This window comes from Microtus oregoni, unplaced genomic scaffold (genome assembly GCF_018167655.1).
Source record: "Microtus oregoni isolate MIOR12 unplaced genomic scaffold, Mior012 000004F_ref0000308, whole genome shotgun sequence".
NCBI classification, from domain to species: domain Eukaryota; kingdom Metazoa; phylum Chordata; class Mammalia; order Rodentia; family Cricetidae; genus Microtus; species Microtus oregoni.
The window spans coordinates 66,212,611-66,233,832 of NW_024543063.1; the positions used below are offsets into that span (position 1 = coordinate 66,212,611).

At 38.7% G+C, this 21,222-nt stretch overlaps 1 protein-coding gene across 1 annotated transcript in view; it reads left to right on the plus strand.

The window, feature by feature from the left end:
- The first annotated feature begins 29 nt into the window (after positions 1 to 29).
- The window catches only part of Vps35 (VPS35 retromer complex component), a 33,325-nt gene continuing 12,132 nt past the window's right edge, over positions 30 to 21,222 (plus strand). The window contains exons 1-11 of the mRNA XM_041650306.1: positions 30 to 136; positions 6,470 to 6,568; positions 7,449 to 7,545; positions 9,345 to 9,468; positions 10,531 to 10,713; positions 12,780 to 12,993; positions 14,866 to 14,949; positions 15,415 to 15,524; positions 17,680 to 17,776; positions 17,880 to 18,028; positions 20,446 to 20,653. Of these exons, the coding sequence (XP_041506240.1) occupies positions 134 to 136; positions 6,470 to 6,568; positions 7,449 to 7,545; positions 9,345 to 9,468; positions 10,531 to 10,713; positions 12,780 to 12,993; positions 14,866 to 14,949; positions 15,415 to 15,524; positions 17,680 to 17,776; positions 17,880 to 18,028; positions 20,446 to 20,653 (1,368 nt within the window). The 5' untranslated portion in view covers positions 30 to 133. The remainder of the gene's footprint in view (positions 137 to 6,469; positions 6,569 to 7,448; positions 7,546 to 9,344; positions 9,469 to 10,530; positions 10,714 to 12,779; positions 12,994 to 14,865; positions 14,950 to 15,414; positions 15,525 to 17,679; positions 17,777 to 17,879; positions 18,029 to 20,445; positions 20,654 to 21,222) is intronic.

Genomic DNA, 21,222 nt, shown 5'->3' on the forward strand with positions numbered 1-21,222 from the left:
AAGTAGGCCAATCGAAAAGCCGTTACCGGTCGAGGGCGGGGCTAGAGAGGGCGGGGCTCGGGAGGCCGCGTCACCTGACGGCGGGCGGCTCCGGCGGAGTAGGCTGTGCTGCTTGCGGGTCCACGGAGTCGCCATGGTGAGTGCGGGCAAGCCGTGGGCCCATGGGTTGCCCCGGTCGCCGTCTTCGCTTGCTCCCGGCGGACGGGGAGCCTCGCGGGCAGTGTCGGGGCCGGACGTTCCGATCGAGGCCGTCCTCGCTGGACCGGGCCTGCGGGATGGGGCACGGGCTGCGGAAGGCCGCGAGTAGGCTGCGGTGGGTTGCAGTGGGCGGTGGCGCTGGGTTTGGTCTTTGCCCCGAGACCGGGAGGCCTCTCTAAGGGGTGACTGGGGCTGGAGGTTCTGGGTGTCGGTGGAGGCCTGCAGCTTGTATGGAATGGCCGCCTTCCGCGAGTCGGAGTTCCAGGTCTGCGGTCCCGAAGGTGGAGTTGAGGCTGAGAGGAGCCTCGGAGCTTTGGGCTGGCGCGGTAGCTGGGACGCGCCCTGATGGTGCCTCTCCGAGACCTTTGTGCTCTGCTGTGGTCGCGGGCCCCATGGCTTTTTCTCTGCTGGAAAGATCTCCCAGTGGGGCCGCGGTGGTCCCCTGGCCTTCGCTGGCCGCATAGCCCCCTGATCTTGCAGTGCTGTCAGCGAATTCTAGGGACCTGCCCACGTGAGTTTCCCGGAGGGCTGGCTCATGCTTGCTTTCCCCGAACCCAGCCATCAGAAAGGAGACCACCTTTCCTTTCTCCTTCGTTCACCGAGGACTGTAGTGCGCTTGCTGGAAGAAGTGGTTCTTCTTTGCGTTTCTCTGTGATGGTAGCCCGTCGTGGCTCGGCACTTCTAGCTTCATGAACACGAACTTCCTCAAAATTCGAACCCTGTCTATTCCACAGGGCAAGTTGTCACTTGCATCCTACTAGCGTTTATGTGCGCTGCACTGAACAGATGATGTTTTGGGATGATGGTGTGCTTATGTACGTTTTAATTCTTCCAATATCTCTTCTTTGTATTCAGAATTCTGTATTTCTCTATCTCACTTTAAATGTGTTAATAGGAAACACCCGTAGTAAGTATTTGTATTATTGATTTTGTTGAAGTGGGGCTTGGAGAGGTTATCTTGCTAGGCTCCCACCAGCCTGGTATTCATGGTCCTCTGTTCCAGCTTGCTGAGTTCTGAACATTTGCTCCCACAATTTGCTAAATCTTTGATGTGTACTACTTTAATATAATATTTTGTCTTACAAGATGTTTTTTTTTCTTCAGAACTTTTGCGGTCTGGATTTTGTACGTGACCAATGTGAAGTTTAATTTTAGAATTTGTTTTTTCAACACTTCCTAGTTGGCGTAGAGTGTTAGACAAAGCATTTGCGGATACCCTTCAGACTCCATTTATGTGCTGGGTGAGCCAGGCTGGAGCAGTTTTTCCTGTAAATTTTATTGAAAAACAAAACCTAGGTATCAGTTCTGTCATAGGCAGTCTTTAGGGTCTGAGCAGGAGCTCAGTCTTTGAGTCTCACTTTTGCATCTGGAAACAAGTGTTGATCTCATTGGCACTTTCCACCTAGAAATCCTGAGTCCTGTTCAATTCACAAATCATCTGGTGGAGGAGACATGCTTTTGAAACACACTGTAGTACAGTACTTTGGGGTTATGTTGGGATAGAGTTGTTTCAGGAGCTTGGGGAAGACTTTGGGAGGTAATGTGAACAGATTCTGAGGAGAACGGGCAGGAATTCTCAGCATGGAGAAAAAAGAATATTGCTTAGTGTTCCTGATGTGCTCCCTCCTAAGACTTTTGGAATGTTGTTAAGTTTGTGTATGTATGGAATTCATAAGTGTAGGGCTTTTGTTGTTTGCTTTTTCCTTTTTGCAGTTCTAGGGATTGAACCCAAGGCCTTCAGCCTACCAGGCATAAACTCCAACACAAACTCCCTAGCCCAAATTGTTTTAAAGTTTCTGTTCACTCATCATCCTTTGAAGTATTTGTGCCTTAACCAAACCAGTTTTAACTACTATTCTCATCAACATGATCAAATTTGGTGTCTTTAAGGGATTAGTTTTCATCTTACTGTTGCTTTATGTTGTGTTGTCGTATTACATCTGCAGCCTATCAGGGGAAAACTGACCAACAAATAGTCCCTACAACCAGTAGAGGTAATTGCTTTCATTTAAAAGGAACATGCTAATGACTAACGCTTACGAAGGCTTTATTACTAAGTTACACATTCAGAACTTTGGGTGCTGTTTTATTTCCCAAATCTATACCAAAAAAATGTGTGACCTCTTATAGTTCATTTTATAGCTGCATAGTAAAGGTTATTTACACACAAAGCTGGAAACAGTCCATATTTCTATAGGTGAGTGAACCAGTACGTGTATATATGTAAACATTAACATATATTCACATACATGCACACACACATACAGTCTTTAAAAGGAGGGAAATGCTGACAAATACTTTCATACAGATGAACCTTGAACATAACTCTAAATGAAATAAGCCAGACACAAAGGAAAAATGCTGCATAATTCCATGTATATAAATATAGTAGTAAAATTGCTTGTCTGAGGGACATTGCGGTGTTTGGGAGTGTTGCTAGTTTCAGTAGGTGCAGTCTCCATTTGGATAGGTGAAGATGTTTGGAGATGGAAGGCGATGCTCACTGTACAGTGCACTCTGTGTGGAAGGCGATGTTCACGGTGCAGTGCACTCTGTGTAGAAGGCGATGCTTACTGTACAGTGCACTCTGTGTGGAAGGCGATGCTCACTGTACAGTGCACTCTGTGTGGAAGGCGATGCTCACTGCACAGTGCACTCTGTGTGGAAGGCGATGCTCACTGCGCAGTGCACTCTGTGTGGAAGGCGATGCTCACTGCGCAGTGCACTCTGTGTGGAAGGCGATGTTCACGGTGCAGTGCACTCTGTGTAGAAGGCGATGCTCACTGTACAGTGCACTCTGTGTGGAAGGCGATGCTCACTGCGCAGTGCACTCTGTGTGGAAGGCGATGCTCACTGCACAGTGCACTCTGTGTGGAAGGCGATGCTCACTGCATAGTGCACTCTGTGTGGAAGGCGATGCTCACTGTACAGTGCACTCTGTGTGGAAGGCGATGTTCACGGTGCAGTGCACTCTGTGTGGAAGGCGATGCTCACTGCGCAGTGCACTCTGTGTGGAAGGCGATGCTCACTGCGCAGTGCACTCTGTGTGGAAGGCGATGCTCACTGCGCAGTGCACTCTGTGTGGAAGGCGATGCTCACTGCGCAGTGCACTCTGCGTGGAAGGCGATGTTCACGGTGCAGTGCACTCTGTGTGGAAGGCGATGCTCACTGTACAGTGTACTCTGTGTGGAAGGCGATGTTCACGGTGCAGTGCACTCTGTGTGGAAGGCGATGCTCACTGCGCAGTGCACTCTGTGTGGAAGGCGATGCTCACTGTATAGTGCACTCTGTGTGGAAGGCGATGCTCACTGCACTCTGTGTGGTAGATCTTGCTGCTATAAAACTGTTCTAGCACTGAAGGGTAGCTTAGCAGTTACAAGCATTTACTCCTGCAGGAGACCCAAGTTCAGTATCTTTGTTGGGTGTCTCACAGCTACCCAACACTCCAGCGCTTTGTGATCCTCCACACTGTTCTGGTTTCTGTGGGCATTCACTTCCACATGCTCCCACACAGATATATATCTATAGCTATATTTATCTATATATATAATTAAAAATGTTAAATCTTAAAAGTCCTGTATCACTGCTTCTAAGTTGACTTTGAGCTTTTGTAAACTCTTTTGTGTTTAGATGCAAAGCACACACACTTTTGTGTGTATACATACATAATACACACACACACACACACACACACACACCCATATGAAGATTGATTTCCAAAGTACTTAGAGTATTAGCCAATGTGTAGTAAATTTCATTGCGTTTGAGTGTGAGTGTCTGCCTAGCATATGTGAAGCCCTCAGGTTCTAGCCACAGCATTATGCAAATCAGGACAGAGTAGACAGGAAGATTCAGGGCCATCCTCAGCTACAAAATGAATTCAAGGCTACATCACACTCTGACAGAAGAAAAATCATTTTTCATTCATTTGGAATCTTTTAAAGCTTTGTTTTGTTTTTGGTCTTTCTTTTTCTTTTTAGCAGGGTTTACTCTGTAGCTGGGACTGGCTTTGAACTTGTAATCTTCAAACCTCCAGGATGCTGAGATTATAGGCATGAGCTACCATGTCTAGTTTAAGTTCGATTCCTTAAATCCTACTGTCCTTTTTACTTCTGAAAAAACAGTATTTGCTAATATTTCTCCTATATAGATAAATGTTTCTTTTAAAGTTAAGACACTTGCTTTCTTTGAAATTCATTTATAATTAAAATAAATATTAATGATGTGTATGTGTATGCAGGTGCCTGTGGAGACCAGAGGCACTGGATTCCGTGTAGTCGAAGTGACAGTTGGTTGTGAATCTCCTACTGTGTAGGAACGAATAATTGAACTGAGATTTTCTGCAGGAGCACTGGTCACTCTTAACCACTGGGCGGTCCCTTCAGCCCCTTAGTTTTGGAAAAGAAATAGCTGTGAGAAAACTCATTTTACTAGTTTTATTGGCAAAAATAGTACAGGGAGGTGCATGACATTGCTTATTACTCAGTTTTTTTTCATTATCCAAAATTAAACCAAGACACAGTATTCAATCCAAAATTAAACTAAGCTTTTAGGTTTTATAAACAAAGCTTTTAAGTTTTATAAACTGTTGTATTTCAGAAGTGGATTTTTTTGCTGTTTAATCTTAATAAAGTATTTGATTGTCTTAGATTTGAAACATGAAATTGTACTTTCATGTTTATCATGTTTCTGTGTAAATCTTTCTACTTTTTCTAATTCATTATGTAGAGAGGTACTTTTCCTATAGTCAGTCTTTAAAATTTTTAAATGAAATTTATATAAAATAAAAAAGTCTGATTTTTCTGATACTTTCCCTTTTGTTCCAAATATTTTTACTACCTCAATTAGAAAGTTCTGTAGGTGATTTGCTCACTTTTCCTTCTCTAAATTAGTAGATCTGTTTAAGATATTTCACTTAAATGAAGTCTCATAGCATGCATTTGTGTTGGACTTCTTTCATTTGCTGTAATGTTTCCTGTGTTTATTTATATGATATAATATGCATGTTTCAATACTAGAGACTTTTTATGGCTTAATGATAGCCTATCGTGTATTTTTACTGCCTATCTATTAATCTGGTTTAAATCAGATATATGATCTGAAAGGTCTAGAATCAGTTAATCTGTGCAGTCAGTGAACATTTATGAAGCATACATTGTGTATATTGGATCTCAAACATATGATTATATATAATTACATTGTTAGGCATGCTGTTGTGGTAATGTAAACATGTGTTATTTAACATGAAATATTAGTTAATTCTGCTTGACAGGGAGAATGAGTTCATTTTTTAAGCAGTTTTGCTGATGGTATGAAGGAGTAGATTTGTTTTTTGCTGTTTATCTGTGATTTTGAAATAGTAGGTATTTGAGGAGACTGTCTTTGCTATTTTCTATTGTAAGTTATTAGCAATTCCAGCTATTTTATTTCCAAGTTTGTTTTTTGTTATAAGGGAAGAGGCTGCTGTGTTCTTATAAACTTTTTTCTTTGTGTAAAAGTAGATTAAAATGTAGATGAAAGGAGTTGAGAGGGAAAGAGAAGGTCTTAAACATTTGGAGTATGGCCGGGCGGTGGTGGTGGTGGTGCACGCCTTTAATCCCAGCACTCGGGAGGCAGAGGCAGGCGGATCTCTGTGAGTTCGAGGCCAGCCTGGTCTACAAGAGCTAGTTCCAGGACAGGAACCAAAAATAAATAAATAAATAAATAAATAACTACGGAGAAACCCTGTCTCGAAAAATCCAAAAAAAAAAAAAAATTTTTTTTTGGAGTATGCTAGGCTTCTTTTAAGAAATAGCTTGTCTGTACAGCTATGCTTCAATTGGGTTTAGAGCATATTAACAGAACATAGCTGTAAACTACCACCACATTTTTTTTGATGCCAGATACTTTTTGTCTGTCTGCCTGCCTGCCTGCCTGCCTGCCTGCCTGCCTGTCTGTCTGTCTGTCATTTTGAGACAAGGTCTCACTGTGTAGGTCTTGCTGTCCTGATACTCACTATGTAGATTAGGCTGGCCTCAAACTCACAGAGATGTGCTTGCTTCTGCCTTCCAAGTGCTGGGATTAAAGTCTGCATCATCACACCAGGCTGAGGCCGGAAGTTTTGAGTCAGTTCAGTTGACAAATTAGTTTGTGGAGTTGAAACGAACCTCATGTAAAAATTTTGGAAAAGGACTATGACTAGAATTACAGAAATAACTTTTTTTTTTTTTTTTGGCTAGGAGAAAGTGCTTATGAGCCACTAATGAAAGTGTTTTTAAAATCTTCATTTCAGCCTACAACACAGCAGTCACCCCAGGATGAGCAGGAAAAACTCTTGGATGAAGCCATCCAGGCTGTAAAGGTTCAGTCGTTCCAGATGAAAAGATGCCTGGTAAGAATGAAGATGTGAGAGACAGCAGTACACCTTAGACCTGAGGAAGTACTATGTAATGAGTGTTCTGTAGATACTTCATGAATGACTGTATTTGAATGCCTCAGCTTGAATTATTCAATTATGTCTTTTCACCTGAGTATCCTGAGAACTTTTGAATACGTACTTTTATCATAGGAACTAGCTTAAAAACTAAACTTAAAGATACATGTGGTGGTGTTGATCTCTGGAGGCAGAAGAGGATCAAGAACTTGAAGCCACTTCTGTTTATATTTGAGACCCTTAAAACATGAAAACAGAAATTACACATGTCCCTGTTTATATGTTTTTTATAGTCTAAAGATAGGAACACTCTACTTAGGTCCTTTATATTCTGTGTTAATGTTTTAAAGAATTGAACCAAATGGACAGGTACTTTAAGCTATACAAGACAGCTCACAGATGTCAATTGTAACTGTGAGTGAAGTGGGGTGGCATATGATGGTTTTAAAGCTTCAAGGATCACAAAGAAAGACTTACAGAAACTGCCAAGAGCCTAATGTTAGGGCACTTACCTTGGGAAGAAACTTAGCATGCCCACTCTCTTGACTATATATAGGTCAGGTGTGAACTATTAGAACTAGTTCCCTAGTCTCTGGAGGGTGAGCAGTTTGAAGTTACTCTATACAGTCTTGGTCATCGAAGCCTTGCAAGATTTGGGGCCCTGGTGAGGAATTACCCCCCACCTTCAGCAAGGAGAGACTTGTGAAGTTGATTTTTATGTGTCTAAAATAAGCGCTGTAGACTCTTAAAACTCGGTAACAGATCTTTAGTTAAATAGATCCAAGATAAATGTTTAGTTAAACTAAGCATTCTCGTTATTTCTCTTGCTATTTTGTAGGACAAAAACAAGCTGATGGATGCTCTGAAACATGCCTCTAATATGCTTGGAGAACTCCGGACTTCTATGTTATCACCAAAGAGTTACTATGAACTTTGTATCTTTTGAATGTTGAAGCCATATTTATTTCTTGATAAGGCCAATTTTGTTGTTGTTGCTGGATATCTATCTATCTATCTATCTATCTATCTATCTATCTATCTATCTATCTATAGTAGAACCAATACAGACTTATTAAGGAAAAGTGAGAGAAGAACCCTTGAGAGTGTGAAGGCCTCTAAGGAGGAATCCCCTATAGTTTAAATTTTTTTTAAGATTTGTTTTACTTTATATGTGTGAATGTTTTGTCTGTCTGTAATGTATGTATGAACGTGTGCCACAGTCATAGTTGTGCCTGCAGGCCAGAAGAGGGCAGCAGATTCCCTGAAACTGGAGTCACAGATGTTTGTAAACCACTGTGTGGGTACTGGAACTCAAATCCAGGTCCTCTGGAAGAGCAACCAGTGCTGCTACTCCTGCGTCTTCTCCTTCTCTTCTTTTTAAAAATGGTTTCTTTATTTCCTAGCCCAGGCTAATCTCAAACTCAGTCCTCCTAACTCAATCAATCTCCTAAGTTATAGGTATGAACTATCATATCTCGCTTTTATTTTTTTCTTGTTAAAAATTTCTAGAGTTAATTGTTCTTTTATTTTTCAGACAAAATAGTCCTCCTGCAGGCAGATAATCTAAGTGAGAAAGGAAAAGCTGCTTTCAGAGTAACCTTTTTTGTGAACATTAATCTCTTCCCACCCCACCTTTTTTTTTCTTTCTTTGTTTTTTTTCTATTGTTGGCTATTGACCCTAATTTTAGGCAAGCAGTTTTCCAATTAAACTAAATCTATACTCATATGCTTAACTTTCTTTAACTAGATTGCTCTTATATCTCAATTTTTGAAAAAAAATATTGAGGCTAATAAGTGGCAATTGTTTTTTGGATTTTGTCGTTATTTTAGAGGTGGGATTTTGCTGTGTAGCCTTGCTTGGCCTCTTAGCTCACACTGATCCTCTTGCATCTACCTGCTGTATGCTGGGATTACAGGTGCATGCCACAGTGCCTGGCAGCCTCTCCTCCTGCCCCCTTTTTAAGATGAGGAGACTGGTCTTGAATTCTTGGGTTTAGCTGATCCTCTCTCTTAAGCCCCCCAAGTAGCTGAGAGTTTTTTTTGAGACAGTGTATTATGGTGTAGGTCAGACTGGCTTTGAACTCACTTATCTTCCTAAGTGCTAGATTCAGATATGTGCTACTACACCAGCTTGAAATTTTTTTCAAATTTATTTTTATGTGTATGACTATTTCCAGTATGTATGTATGTGCATCACATGCATACTGGTGCCTAGGGTTGTCAGAAGAGGGCATTAGATTCCCTGGAAATGGAGTTAGAGATGGTGGTGAGCCATCATGTATGTACTGGGAACTGAACCCAGGTCCTCGGCAAGAGTAGCTGGTTAGCTGATCCATCTCTACAGACCAGCAGATCTTTATTTTTAAAGTAATAAAAGCCAATTGAAATTTTATCTTCCCTTTAAACATTCCTTATTATTGGAAGCCTAAGTGTAAAATACCTTCCCAGTGGGTTTTCTTTTGAATGCATGATCCTGCAGCTGCAGTCTCATGAGTGGCTGGGATCATAGGCATGTACCTCTATGCCAGGAGTCTGAAAGTGTGTGCATTTATTTGATTTTGTTTGATGGTGATGGAAACTGAACACAAGGCCTTTCTCATGAGAGGTAAGTGCTGGCACTGCTGAGCTACATCATTAGCCCTGCCCAATAGTTTTAATTATTCCAACAAGTAGTTGTAGAGTTGTTTGCTTTATTGATTTACCTTCATTCTTAATCCTTAATCACAACTAAAAGATATGGCTATTTCTGATGAACTGCACTACTTGGAGGTTTATCTGACTGATGAGTTTGCTAAAGGCAGAAAAGTGGCAGATCTCTATGAACTTGTACAGTATGCTGGAAACATTATTCCAAGGCTGTAAGTAATGAAGGTCTTTTATATCTGTACTCTTGAGGCTGTGTGTTGGGTGCTGTAGTAGCCAGTGAAGTCTCATCTGATGAATAGTTATTGTTGAAAACTCATCTTTGCATTTCTTGCTTTAAGTAGTATCTTTTTTTCTTTTTAGAAATCTCTTTTTTTTTCTGACAGCATCTCATTGCCCTGAATTCATGAACCTTCTGGCTCTGTTTATCAAATGCTGGGAATACAGGTGTGAGACACCATGACTAGCTTACACTGGCTTTATTAAAAAGACAGACACAGTGGCATATACCTGCAAATCCAGCACTTGGAGGCAGAGGCATTACTACAAGTTGAAGGGCAGCCTGGTTTACATAACAAGTCATCTAGGAGCTACATAGTGAAAAAGAGCAGATGTGTGTATGGGAGAATCAAAAAAGAAAAAAAAATCAGTAGTAGTTCCCACAAACAACCATGGTTACCATAATCTAAGAATATTAAATAGGAAAATCCTAGAAGTAATTAGGTTTAAAATTGTGCACCATTCTAAGTAGCTTGCTATAACTTTTTATTGTTTCCCTGGGACTGTGAACTAGCACTATAGCCAGTGCTACCTCAGTTTCACTCACCTTACTTTATTCTCATTGAGTAGTCTTGTATCATCTCATATCATTGTAAGATAGAGAAGAGACATTCACTTGTTATCTTTTATTACAATGTACTGCTATAGCTGTCGTGTTAGTTACTGTGGTTTTTCACCTCTACTAATAAAGTAAATGTGTATGAACAGGGGGAAAGAATGATACATACTAGCTTCAGTTTCAGTTATCCTCTAGGTATCTTTGATCATATTCTTCATGGGTAGGGGCTGACACTGGGATCAGTCAGTGATACTATTTTTTTTTTAATATTTTTAGTGTTATATTTAAAGTCAGATGATTTTTCTCTCCGTAAACAATACTGTTGAAGACAACATAGTTTATGCCTTGTTTATTTAATATGTTTGTAGTGTGTTTGGACACAATCAGGTTTTCACATATTCTGCCTCTAATCAAATGTATTTTCTTACTTATTTCCTAGTTATCTTCTGATCACAGTTGGAGTTGTATATGTCAAGTCATTTCCTCAGTCCAGGAAGGATATTCTGAAAGACTTGGTAGAAATGTGTCGTGGTGTGCAGCATCCTCTGAGGGGTTTGTTTCTCCGAAATTATCTTCTTCAGTGTACTAGGAACATTTTACCTGATGAAGGGGAGCCAACAGAGTAAGTAATCTTGGTTTAATTGTACTGTTGTTTTTTTTCCCATAATAAAATGTCCAAAAATTATAGAAAAGTATACAGAAATAAGAATGTAAATTGTCAGTAATTTTCCCAATTCAAATTCATGTAGCATTTTGTGTCTAGATTTTCATTGAGATATAGAACTAATTCAGTATGCATGGTTTGAGGCAAAATGTATTCATATTCAAATAAGTATTTGGAAAAATTCTTTGGATTGAAATTTGCTTTTTAAAATTTAATATTTAGTTTGTTTTGAGACTGGATTTTGCTATGTAGCCTTAAGTGGCTGGCACTCACTGTGTTGTGGGGTTACAGGCCTCTAACGCAGTTTATAACATTTTCCCATTTCATTATATTTCCTCATAAGTATGACTTTTAATGGTGTTAATTATTGAAAAATCGTGTGTGGAAACCTCTGTTTCTTTTGTGGCCTGTATTCTATTATTAAAATCCATGACACTTTTTTCTCACAGCAATGGCAGATAGTAAGCTAAGTGTAGTGAACTTTTTATGTGATGGGTCCCTAGATTAAAGGACCGATAATTTCCTTTTATTTAAAGTTTATCTATTTTTTAAATTTCTAAGACAAATAAATCAGTAGATTTTAGTATGTGCATCAGTCCCTTTAAAACATCGTGTGTGTGATGATGTATGGGAATGTGTCCATGGTCTGCGTATGGAGGTCAGAGGGTAACTTTATGGAGTTGGTTCTTTCCTTCTACCTTTAATGTGGGTTCTGGGAACCAAATTCAGACCAGCAGGCTTGTGTGACAGATGCCTCTGTCCTCTGAACCACCTCACATCACACCCTCTTCATTCTTTTTTATTTTGAAACAGATTCTCACTGTATAATTCATGCTTGCCTTGAGTACGTAATCCTCTGTCTTTGCCTCCCAAAAACCCATATTACAGATTTACGCCATTATGTCAAGGATCATTTACTTTAAATAATAATGACAATTATACAGCAATGTGTGACAGCAAAGTAAAACCATACAGAAAGGATTTAGTGGTACATAGAGAGGATGCTGCTATTTTTTCTTTATTATAATTTGACTCTAAATTTTAAATATTAGGCACTCAGTAAAATATTTGAAAATGAGATTCCCTGTCTTAGAAGATGTAGAAAAATAAGATTATGGTATCTTTCTTCACAAAGCTAATATTTCATTTGAATCCAAAATATTCAATAATAAAAATGGCAGTTATTAATATACCCAAAATGTCAAATTTTGGGGTCTTTTTGTGTTTTATTTGTTTATTTTTTATGTTTTTAACCAGTTTGTTGAACATTAGTTCTCTCTGCATATGAAAAGATTCAGCTTTAGTTGAATCCCCTCCCTCCCTCCCTCCCTCCCTCCCTCTCTCCCTCTCTCCCTCTTTCTTTCCCCCAACAGTTTTTCTTTGTGGCCTTGGTTGTCCTAGAACTCTGTAGACCAGGCTGGCCTCAAACTCACAGAGATCCACCTGCCTCTGCTTCTGCCTCCCAAGTGCTGGGATTAAAGGTGTGCGCCACCACCTCCTGGCTGTAGTTGAATTCTTAATGGTGGGAGCTGGGAAGCAGTCGCGTTTAGGAGTGTAGTGCCCTGCGTTCTGACTCCTCTTCAGTGTCACAACTCATGTTTGAGTTCTTTCTAAGAAGTGCAGTAGCTAATGAGTGATATAAGCTGCCAGCACCAAGTTAAGCCTTGTTTGTGCTACGTCACAGGTTTGCGTGTCACTGCAGGGCCGTGCTAGCCTCTGCTCTTCCACTTTTAGCACACGTGCTGCCAGACTGAGCACGCCGTTTTGTATTTTAGTGAGTGAGCTGCAGAAGACCAAGTCCAACAAGCTCAGAATACGTGGCCGTGGAAAGTTGCCCTCTTAAAATGTGTTGCGTGTTCCCCCTAGTATTATTTACTTCTTATGCTATAATCTGTTCTTGAAATTTAACACTAAGCCAATGAAATGAAGTTGAAAGTGGCTTTTTGAAGCATAAGTAGAAAAGATGGAAGAGTAGTAAATTGATACTGTTACTATAAAGGTTTTTTAAATTTTTTCCTTGACAGTGAAGAAACAACTGGTGATATCAGTGACTCCATGGATTTTGTACTACTCAACTTTGCAGAAATGAACAAACTCTGGGTGCGGATGCAGCATCAAGGACATAGCCGAGATAGAGAAAAAAGAGAGCGAGAGCGACAAGAACTGAGAATTTTAGTGGGAACAAATTTGGTGCGGCTTAGTCAGCTGGAAGGTGTAAATGTGGAACGTTACAAACAGGTTCTTACTTCTTTTGTTGTCACCTTTTTTTACATTGTGCAATATAAACAGAAATCTTACCTTAAATATATATATTTAAATGTTAAATTGAAAAAATATTTTTTAACTGTTTTTCACTTAAAAAGACCTAGTTAAAAGTACTGGCATATTTATGGGCTAGAAACTCAGTATTGTGAAGGTAGCAGTTTTTCTTAAATCCGACTATAGATTTAGTGCAATCTCAGTCATATCTACCTCTCAAATCACTTATTTTAAAAGTCAGCAAACTGGTCCTAAAATACACGAGAAAGAGCAGAGAACTTGTAGTACCCGCAGCAGTTTTGAAAGAGTGGGACATTTAGGTCCTACAAAGAGTGTAGGACCTGAATGCGCTTTCACTGAAGCGTGGAGGTGGTTTGTGGTATTGACACATACCAGTGGAGAGATGCATGAAAGGAAGGTGACAGAAAGGACAGACACAAGTCATTGAAGAGGAATTAAAGTGGAGATCAGCAAACTTTTTAAACAATTGTGTATAGTCCCCCCCTCCCCCACATGCGTGTCTATGTGCCTGCCATATGTGTTCCTGTGCCCAAGGAGGCCAAAAGAGGGTGTCATATTCCCTAGGACTGGAGTTACAGATGGTTGTGAGCCACCATGTGGGTGCTGGGAATTGAACCCAGGTTCTCTAGAAGAGCAGCCAATGGCTTTAACAGTTCCCAGAGAACTTTTCCTATAAAAGACTAGATGGTAAGTATTTTTGAGCTTTGAAAGTTATTAAGTTATAACTAGTAAACTAGATGGCAATAGGCCAAAAGCAGCCAAAACATTAAGAAGATGAGTAGGGCAGGGCTTGGTCCCATTGAAATTTTAGAGATAGCTCAGTGGTACCCATACCCTCCCAAATACAATAAAAATCCCCCTAATGTTGGGAGGGAGTTAGATTTGCCGATCTGTGGATTAGATAGTTCATTATAGATTTCACATATTTACCTCTTTTTCCCTCTCCCTGTCTCCTGACAATCTTAAATAGTTCAGGCTATCTTCCAGCTCACTATGTAGTCAAGGATGGTTTTGAACTTCTGTTCTTCCTAAGTGTACTTGAGTGTTGGGATTACCATCACATCTGGTCTCTATGGTACTGTTATCAAATCCAGGGATTTATACATGCTACAGATTCACTCTGCCAACTGAGTTACATATTTAGCCCTGCACCTCCAGTTAATTTTTATGAAGGTTAAACAGCAACTTATTTATTTATTCATTCATTCGTTCGTTCGTTCATTCAGGCAGGGTTGGTCTCTCTGTAGCCCTGGCTATCCTGGAGCTTGCTATGTAGACCAGGATGACTTCAAACTCACAGAGATCTGCCTCCCGAGTATTGGGATTAAAGTCATATGCTGCGATGCGGGCCCAAGCAAACTGCCTTAGTAAATGACTCTGGAACAACTGAATATCCACTTTATGTATAAACAAAGGAACTTTTAAGACTTGGGCCATTGCTCACACTGTGTAGAAACTCTAGAAAAGTTGATCAGAGACTTATTTACATACAATCTAAAAGTCCTAGAAGAGATCTTGGATTGCAGGAAGACTTGTTAGGACACACACAAAAAACACAGACTATTAAAAAACTTACTTTTTTAATATAACCAACTTCTTATATTTAAAAGTAAGCTAAATTTTTAAAATTGAGCATGAAGTGTGGATGAGAGCAATATAAAATATAATTTTCAACTTCAGCATGTTACTAGAAGAGTAGTTTGGGATTTTCAAATTGTTTTTTAGTTTACGGTGTTTTTTTGGTGGTTTTTTTTTTTTTAGTTTGGGATTTTCAAAATGATTTTTAACTTACATGGATTTTTTGGTTCGTTTTTTCTTTGCTATTTTTAGATTGTTTTAACAGGCATTTTGGAGCAAGTTGTGAATTGTAGAGATGCTTTGGCTCAAGAATATCTCATGGAATGTATTATTCAGGTAAGTAAGAACATTTCTTAAAAGGATTTTTATTAATTTTTCATTGGGGGAGAAAAAAAAATCCTAGGCCCACGTAGAGGCCACATATAATGCTAGCTGCTTACAGAGATAGAGCCCTGCATTCAAGGTCAGCTTGACAATGTGCCTAGACCGTGTCTCAGAAAACTAGAAGAAAAATTTTTCCTGAACAAAAAATTTCCTTCAGAAATTTCCATTTTTAAACTTGATCTTTGTACTAACAATTTGTTTTGTTTTGTTTCTCAAAAATGTAGGAAAATAACCTTGAGTTTTCTAGGTCTCGTTGGATTTGATTTTAGTTGTTTACTGATAGGAGAATATTTGTGGTTTTGATTTTAATTATCTAAAATTTTTCCATAAATAATGACTTTATATTCCATTCATAAGATCAGAATATTTTGTGAAGTATTTTTTTCCTGTTTTGATTAGTCATTATCTGATTTTTAGGTTTTTCCGGATGAGTTCCATCTCCAAACTTTGAATCCTTTTCTTAGAGCGTGTGCTGAGTTACACCAAAATGTCAACGTGAAGAACATAATCATTGCTTTAATTGACAGGTAAGTCTGTTAGCACTGAAGGTAAAAGCTCAATTTTCAACATTTTCATGAATTATTTGTTTTTGCTATGCCTTTTATTATTGATTTTAATGTGATTTTGCTACAGATTATTTAGCTTTTAATATCTAGTTAGTGTTTGCCTGGCTTAGGTGTAAAAATTTGAAGGTGTATGGAGATGCTAATTTTTTAAGTTTTTTGTTGTAGTCCAGTCTGCCTCAAACTTACCATGTACTTGAGGATGACCTTGAATTTCTGATTCTGTTGTCTTAATTCAAGTGCTGGAATTAGACATGAGCCATCATACCTAGTTTACACTGAGTATCGTTAATCCTTTTAACTGATAGGGAGACATAGTATATAGACCTTTCCTTGAATCTTATGACTCCAAAGTCTATTGAAGAACAAAATTTCTCACAATTATATAAATTATCTTTCAATGGTATCTTACTTGATTTAGTTTTTAAAGTAGCAACATGTAAATGATTAAGAATGCTTAAGTAATCAGTCTGCTATCACATTTTCATAAAGAAGTTTTTAATAAGTTTTAATAATCACATTTTTAGTAAATCCCCTTTAAGTATTTTAGCTTTTGGTCTTAATTGATTTTATATATATAAATCTAAGACATATATATATATATATATATATATATAAATTGGTATACACACACATATAAATATAAATTGGTAACAGATCAGCAGTTAAGAACACATATTTACTCTCAAAGATGACCTGAGTTTAGTTCCCAGTACCCACACTGGGTGGCTCAGAATTGCCTGTGACTCCAGCTCTAAGGCACCTGACTCTCTTTTGCATTCCATAGACACTGGCATTTATAAGTACACGTTTGCCCATAGAAACACCTGTACCCAGATTTTTTAAATAAAATCTGTTTTTAAAGTTTGTGTGTGTATAACTTGGCTTTTGATAATGTCGGCAATGAATGCTTGTTGGCCCTGCCACATGATAAATTACAAATAATTTACTCTGTTTGTGGACATATGAAACCAGAAATAGCACCAAAGATTTATTTCAGCAAATATTTTCATTTTTTGTTGTTTTAAAACTGTCTAATTGCAATATAAGACTTAATATAGCAGAGGTCACCAGATTATCCTGAACAGCATATGTTGCATGTTTGCTGGGGCCACCCTTTTTTGGCAGGGGTGTTCAAGACAGGGTTTCTCTGTAGCATTGGAGCTTTCCTGGAACTCGCTCTGTAGACCAAGCTGGCCTCGAACTCACAGAGATCCGCCTGTCTTTGCCTCTCGAGTGGTATTAAAGACGTGTACCGCCACTACCACCTGGCACTGGGCCCACTCTTAAAGCTGGTTAACTATATTTTCCTAAGTAGGAGTAATGTCATTTAGCAATCCTAATCAGTTTCTTTTTGCATAACAAAATGTAGATGCAATTCTAACCTTGACAGATAATGTAATAGATAAATTTTTTTTTTTAGATAAAATTTTGAATAGCTTATGATGTAGGTAATGAAAGTTAACTTTATTATATCTAGTGGTTCCATGTAGGTGCTGGGAACTGAACTTCTATTTTCTACAAGAATAGTGAAGCTGGGCGGTGGTGCACACCTTTATTCCCAGCACCCAGGAGGCAGAAGCAAGCAGATCTCACTGAGTTCAAGGCCAACCTGGTCTACAATGCTTGTTCCAGGGCTGTTACACAGAGAAACCCTGTCTTGAAAAACCAAAACCAAACCAAACCTAAAAACAAAACAAAACAAAAAACCAGAAATCCAAGAATAGTTAACACTGAGCCATCTCTATACCTCCTAAAGATCCTTTATTTAATCTGGGTTGTGGTAGCACATGCTTGTAACCCTAGCACTCGGGAAGTAGAGGCAGGAGTACCCATGAATTGTAGGCCAGGCTGTACTACATAAAGTAGGTAAGTAAATAAACATAAGACTGCCAATGGAATAAGGCATCATTAACAAAACTTCAGTTAAGAAGGAATTGAAAAAGATGATTCATACATTGTAGCTCTTGTTTTAAAAACCATTCTTATAAATGTTTTAAGAGAAATAGACTCAGAAAATAAAGAAAAGCAATAAAGAAAAAATGATCCCTCTGCTCACCCTGTATCTTTTAAAATAAATGTTGGGTTTTTTTTGTTTGTTTTCTTTTTGTTCTTTTAGATTAGCTTTATTTGCTCATCGTGAAGATGGACCGGGAATTCCAGCTGAGATTAAACTTTTTGACATATTTTCACAACAGGTGGCTACAGTAATACAGGTTTGTGTAACATTTTATTTAAGTTCTCAATTTTGAAACTTCTCTATTGGTATATCCTTTTGTAATCATTTAAAATAAATTGTATGATTTCTAAACATTGCAGTCCAGACAAGACATGCCATCAGAGGATGTTGTATCTTTACAAGTCTCTCTCATTAACCTTGCTATGAAATGTTACCCTGATCGTGTGGATTATGTTGATAAAGTTCTAGAAACAACAGTGGAGATATTCAATAAGCTTAACCTTGAACAGTAAGTCAAAGTTAAACTACATTTAATTTGTTGCGGGGGATGGGTATAAAGTACACACCGTGGATGGAGGTCAGAGAAGAACTTGCTCCAGTTGTTTCTCTCTTCTTCCAGGTGGGGTCTACAGGTAGAACTTGGGTTGCTAGGCTTGGGGCAAGTGCCTTTACTTGCTGAGCCATCTTGTCTACTCCAACATTACAACTCTGAAAAAATTCTTGGCATTATTTTTGTTTTGGATTTGTTTTTCTTTCTCAGTTGTTCTTTGAAATATTAGCATTTGTCTTGTTTGATGTTTGTGCAGAGATTGTCCTGTGTGTTGCTAAACAGGGTAGGAAGTTTTGCTAGCTGCTTACGTGGTTGTGTACTGTAGTGAAGTAGTGGCCCATGGCCCATATGGTCTGTAGGCAGTCTTCAGAGTTCAGTGTCTCCAATTCAGATCCTTCCTATATATGAATGAACTAGGTTTTATCTTGTTTTGTCTTTACTTTTTTATTCTATGTGTATAAATGTTTTGCCTAAGAGAGTATATATACCATGTGTGTATCTTGTACCTGCAGAGGCCAGAAGGAGGGGATTGGATACCCGTGAAACTGAAGTTACAGACAGTTACGAGCTGCCATGTGGATATTGGGAACTGAACCTAGGTCTTCTTTAAGAACAATCAGTGTTCTTGCTTATTGAGCTATCTCTTCAGCCTCAGGAATGAGCTAGTTTTTAAACTAGTAGGGAAAAGAGCATCAAACAGTATTTTTCCCCACCCCAAAAGAAAACGGTGAAAAACAAAAGAAAAAGGTGAAAAACAAGGGCATGTGTAAATTTAGGCTAAAAAATTAGTGACATAAGAATTTACTTGGAGTGTAACAAATTGATTTAAATATTTCTCTTATTTGAGCTTTGGTTTTGAGATTATTAGAGAAAGAATAATGTTTCCTACTGTATACTTCCTCAGTCGTACTGACCTAGACCTGTGGTGCCCCACAGGTGTCTCCTGAGACCCTTGTTAGGGTTCCTTCTTTCCTCTGAGTTAGTTGTAACTTTGAGGTACTGTTTGTCCCACTCATTGGTTCAACATTAGGAAAATTTCTTTTCACTTTACCCCCCTTTATTATATTTTGCCTTTTAGTTATTCCCATATTCTTGTGAACAGAGAAACAGTACAGATCTTTAACAATAAGTATGAGAGAAAATTAATATGTGTTTAGTCCCACTACCCCCAGAAAATGAGCTTTAAAGTCAAAGTGAATAAAATAACTGGAAATAAAATAACTAAAGGTCTTATAAATGTTAAAACATGTTCTGGCCTCCAGTGCTCCTCTGTAAGATCCTACCTTAAATTCAACTTGTTCTTCCATAGTCACCACATATACATCTTTCTTCTGGATGTTTTTTTTTCTTTTTTTAGATTTATTTATTTATTTATTTATTTATTTATTATGTATACAACGTTCTGTCTGTATATATGCTTTCTAGCCAGAAGAGGGCACCAGATCTCACTACAGATGGCTGTGAGCCACCATGTGGTTGCTGGGAATTGAACTCAGGACCTCTGGAAGAGCAGTCAGTGCTCTTAACCTCTGAGCCATCTCTCTAGCCCTTCTGGATGGTTTTTGTGTGCATTTTTCTCTCTCTTTGCTCATGAATTTATAATACTTGTTGGTTATCTGAGGAATCACAGTATCACTTAAAACAATTTTCTGAGCCAGGTGGTGGTGGCACATGCCTTTAATCCCGCACTTGGGAGGCAGAGGCAGGTGGATCTCACTGAGTTCGAGGCCAGCCTGGTCTACAAAGTGAGTTCCAGGACAGCCAAAATTGTTACACAGAGGAACCCTGTCTCAGGAAAAAAAAAAAAAAAGAAAAAATTTTTTGAGAAACACCAAATTGTAGACAGTTAACCTTAATTGTCCTTATATCTATTCCTGTTCATGAATTGGAAACTATTATCAATAGAACTATAGTAAAGAAGTATAAATGTTTAAATAGGCATCTTTATCCTCTTTTTGATTTGTTTTGGTGTTTTTTGTTTTGTTTTAAGATGGAGTGGGCCACCAATCCTGCCTGTATTTATCTTGAGAGGAGGTCATTTTGAAATAGAAGAGATTGAATGTATTGCTCATTTTCTCAATTCTCTTGGCCTATTTTCTTTTAATGTGTAAATGAAGTTTTTGTTTGTTTCTGTTTTTTGAGGCAGGATTTCTCTGTGTAACAGACCTGACTGTCCTGAAACTCACATTGTATTACAGACTGACCTCAAACTCAAATCTGCTTGCCTCTGTCTCTGGAGTGCTGGGATTAAAGGTGTGCACCTCCACCGCCTGACTGAATGAAGACATTTTTAAAAAAATATTTGAAACAAGTGCTATGTGTCTGTATACAAAATCAGTATTACTCATGGAAGGGTTGCTCTTTTCTCTTTGTAGTATTGCTACCAGTAGTGCAGTTTCAAAGGAGCTTACCAGACTTTTGAAGATACCTGTTGATACTTACAACAATATCTTAACAGTCTTAAAATTAAAACATTTCCATCCACTCTTTGAGTACTTCGACTATGAGTCCAGAAAGAGCATGAGCTGTTATGTGCTCAGTAATGTTCTGGATTATAACACAGAAATCGTCTCTCAGGACCAGGTAAGAATACAGACTTGATGTTTTAGGGAAATAGGGGATGTCATTGTTAAGGTTTTAGATATTAAGCCTTAGAAACTAAATGGGGGAATCAATGTAATAATAAAAACCATAAGTAGCTTATTTGTTATAGAAGTTAAATGATTGGAGATGTTCTTGGAATTATTAAACATCTCTGATTTCTTCAAAAGGAGAACAAACACAGTTGATTAGCATTCAGCATATTCCTTTTTGGAATTTTGTCCATAAGTGTATACATTGATTTTTCTCTTCAATGCCTCTGGAACAACCCCTATACTTTCTTCCAATTTTATGTCCTTACTAAGTTCAACTCTTGCTGTCTCTATGTACATGGGTGGAGGGTTATCTGCTGGAATATGAGCAACCTACCAGTGACCATACCCCAAAGAAAGTTGTAGTAGGGGCAGCGGACTGTGTCCCGCCACCCAGTTTCTGGCTGCCTGCTAGCTTTACCCAAAATAATTACATGGAAACTGTATTTTTTTAAACACTGCCTGGCCCATTAGCTCTAGCCTCTTACTGACTGACTCTCACATCTTGATTAACCCATA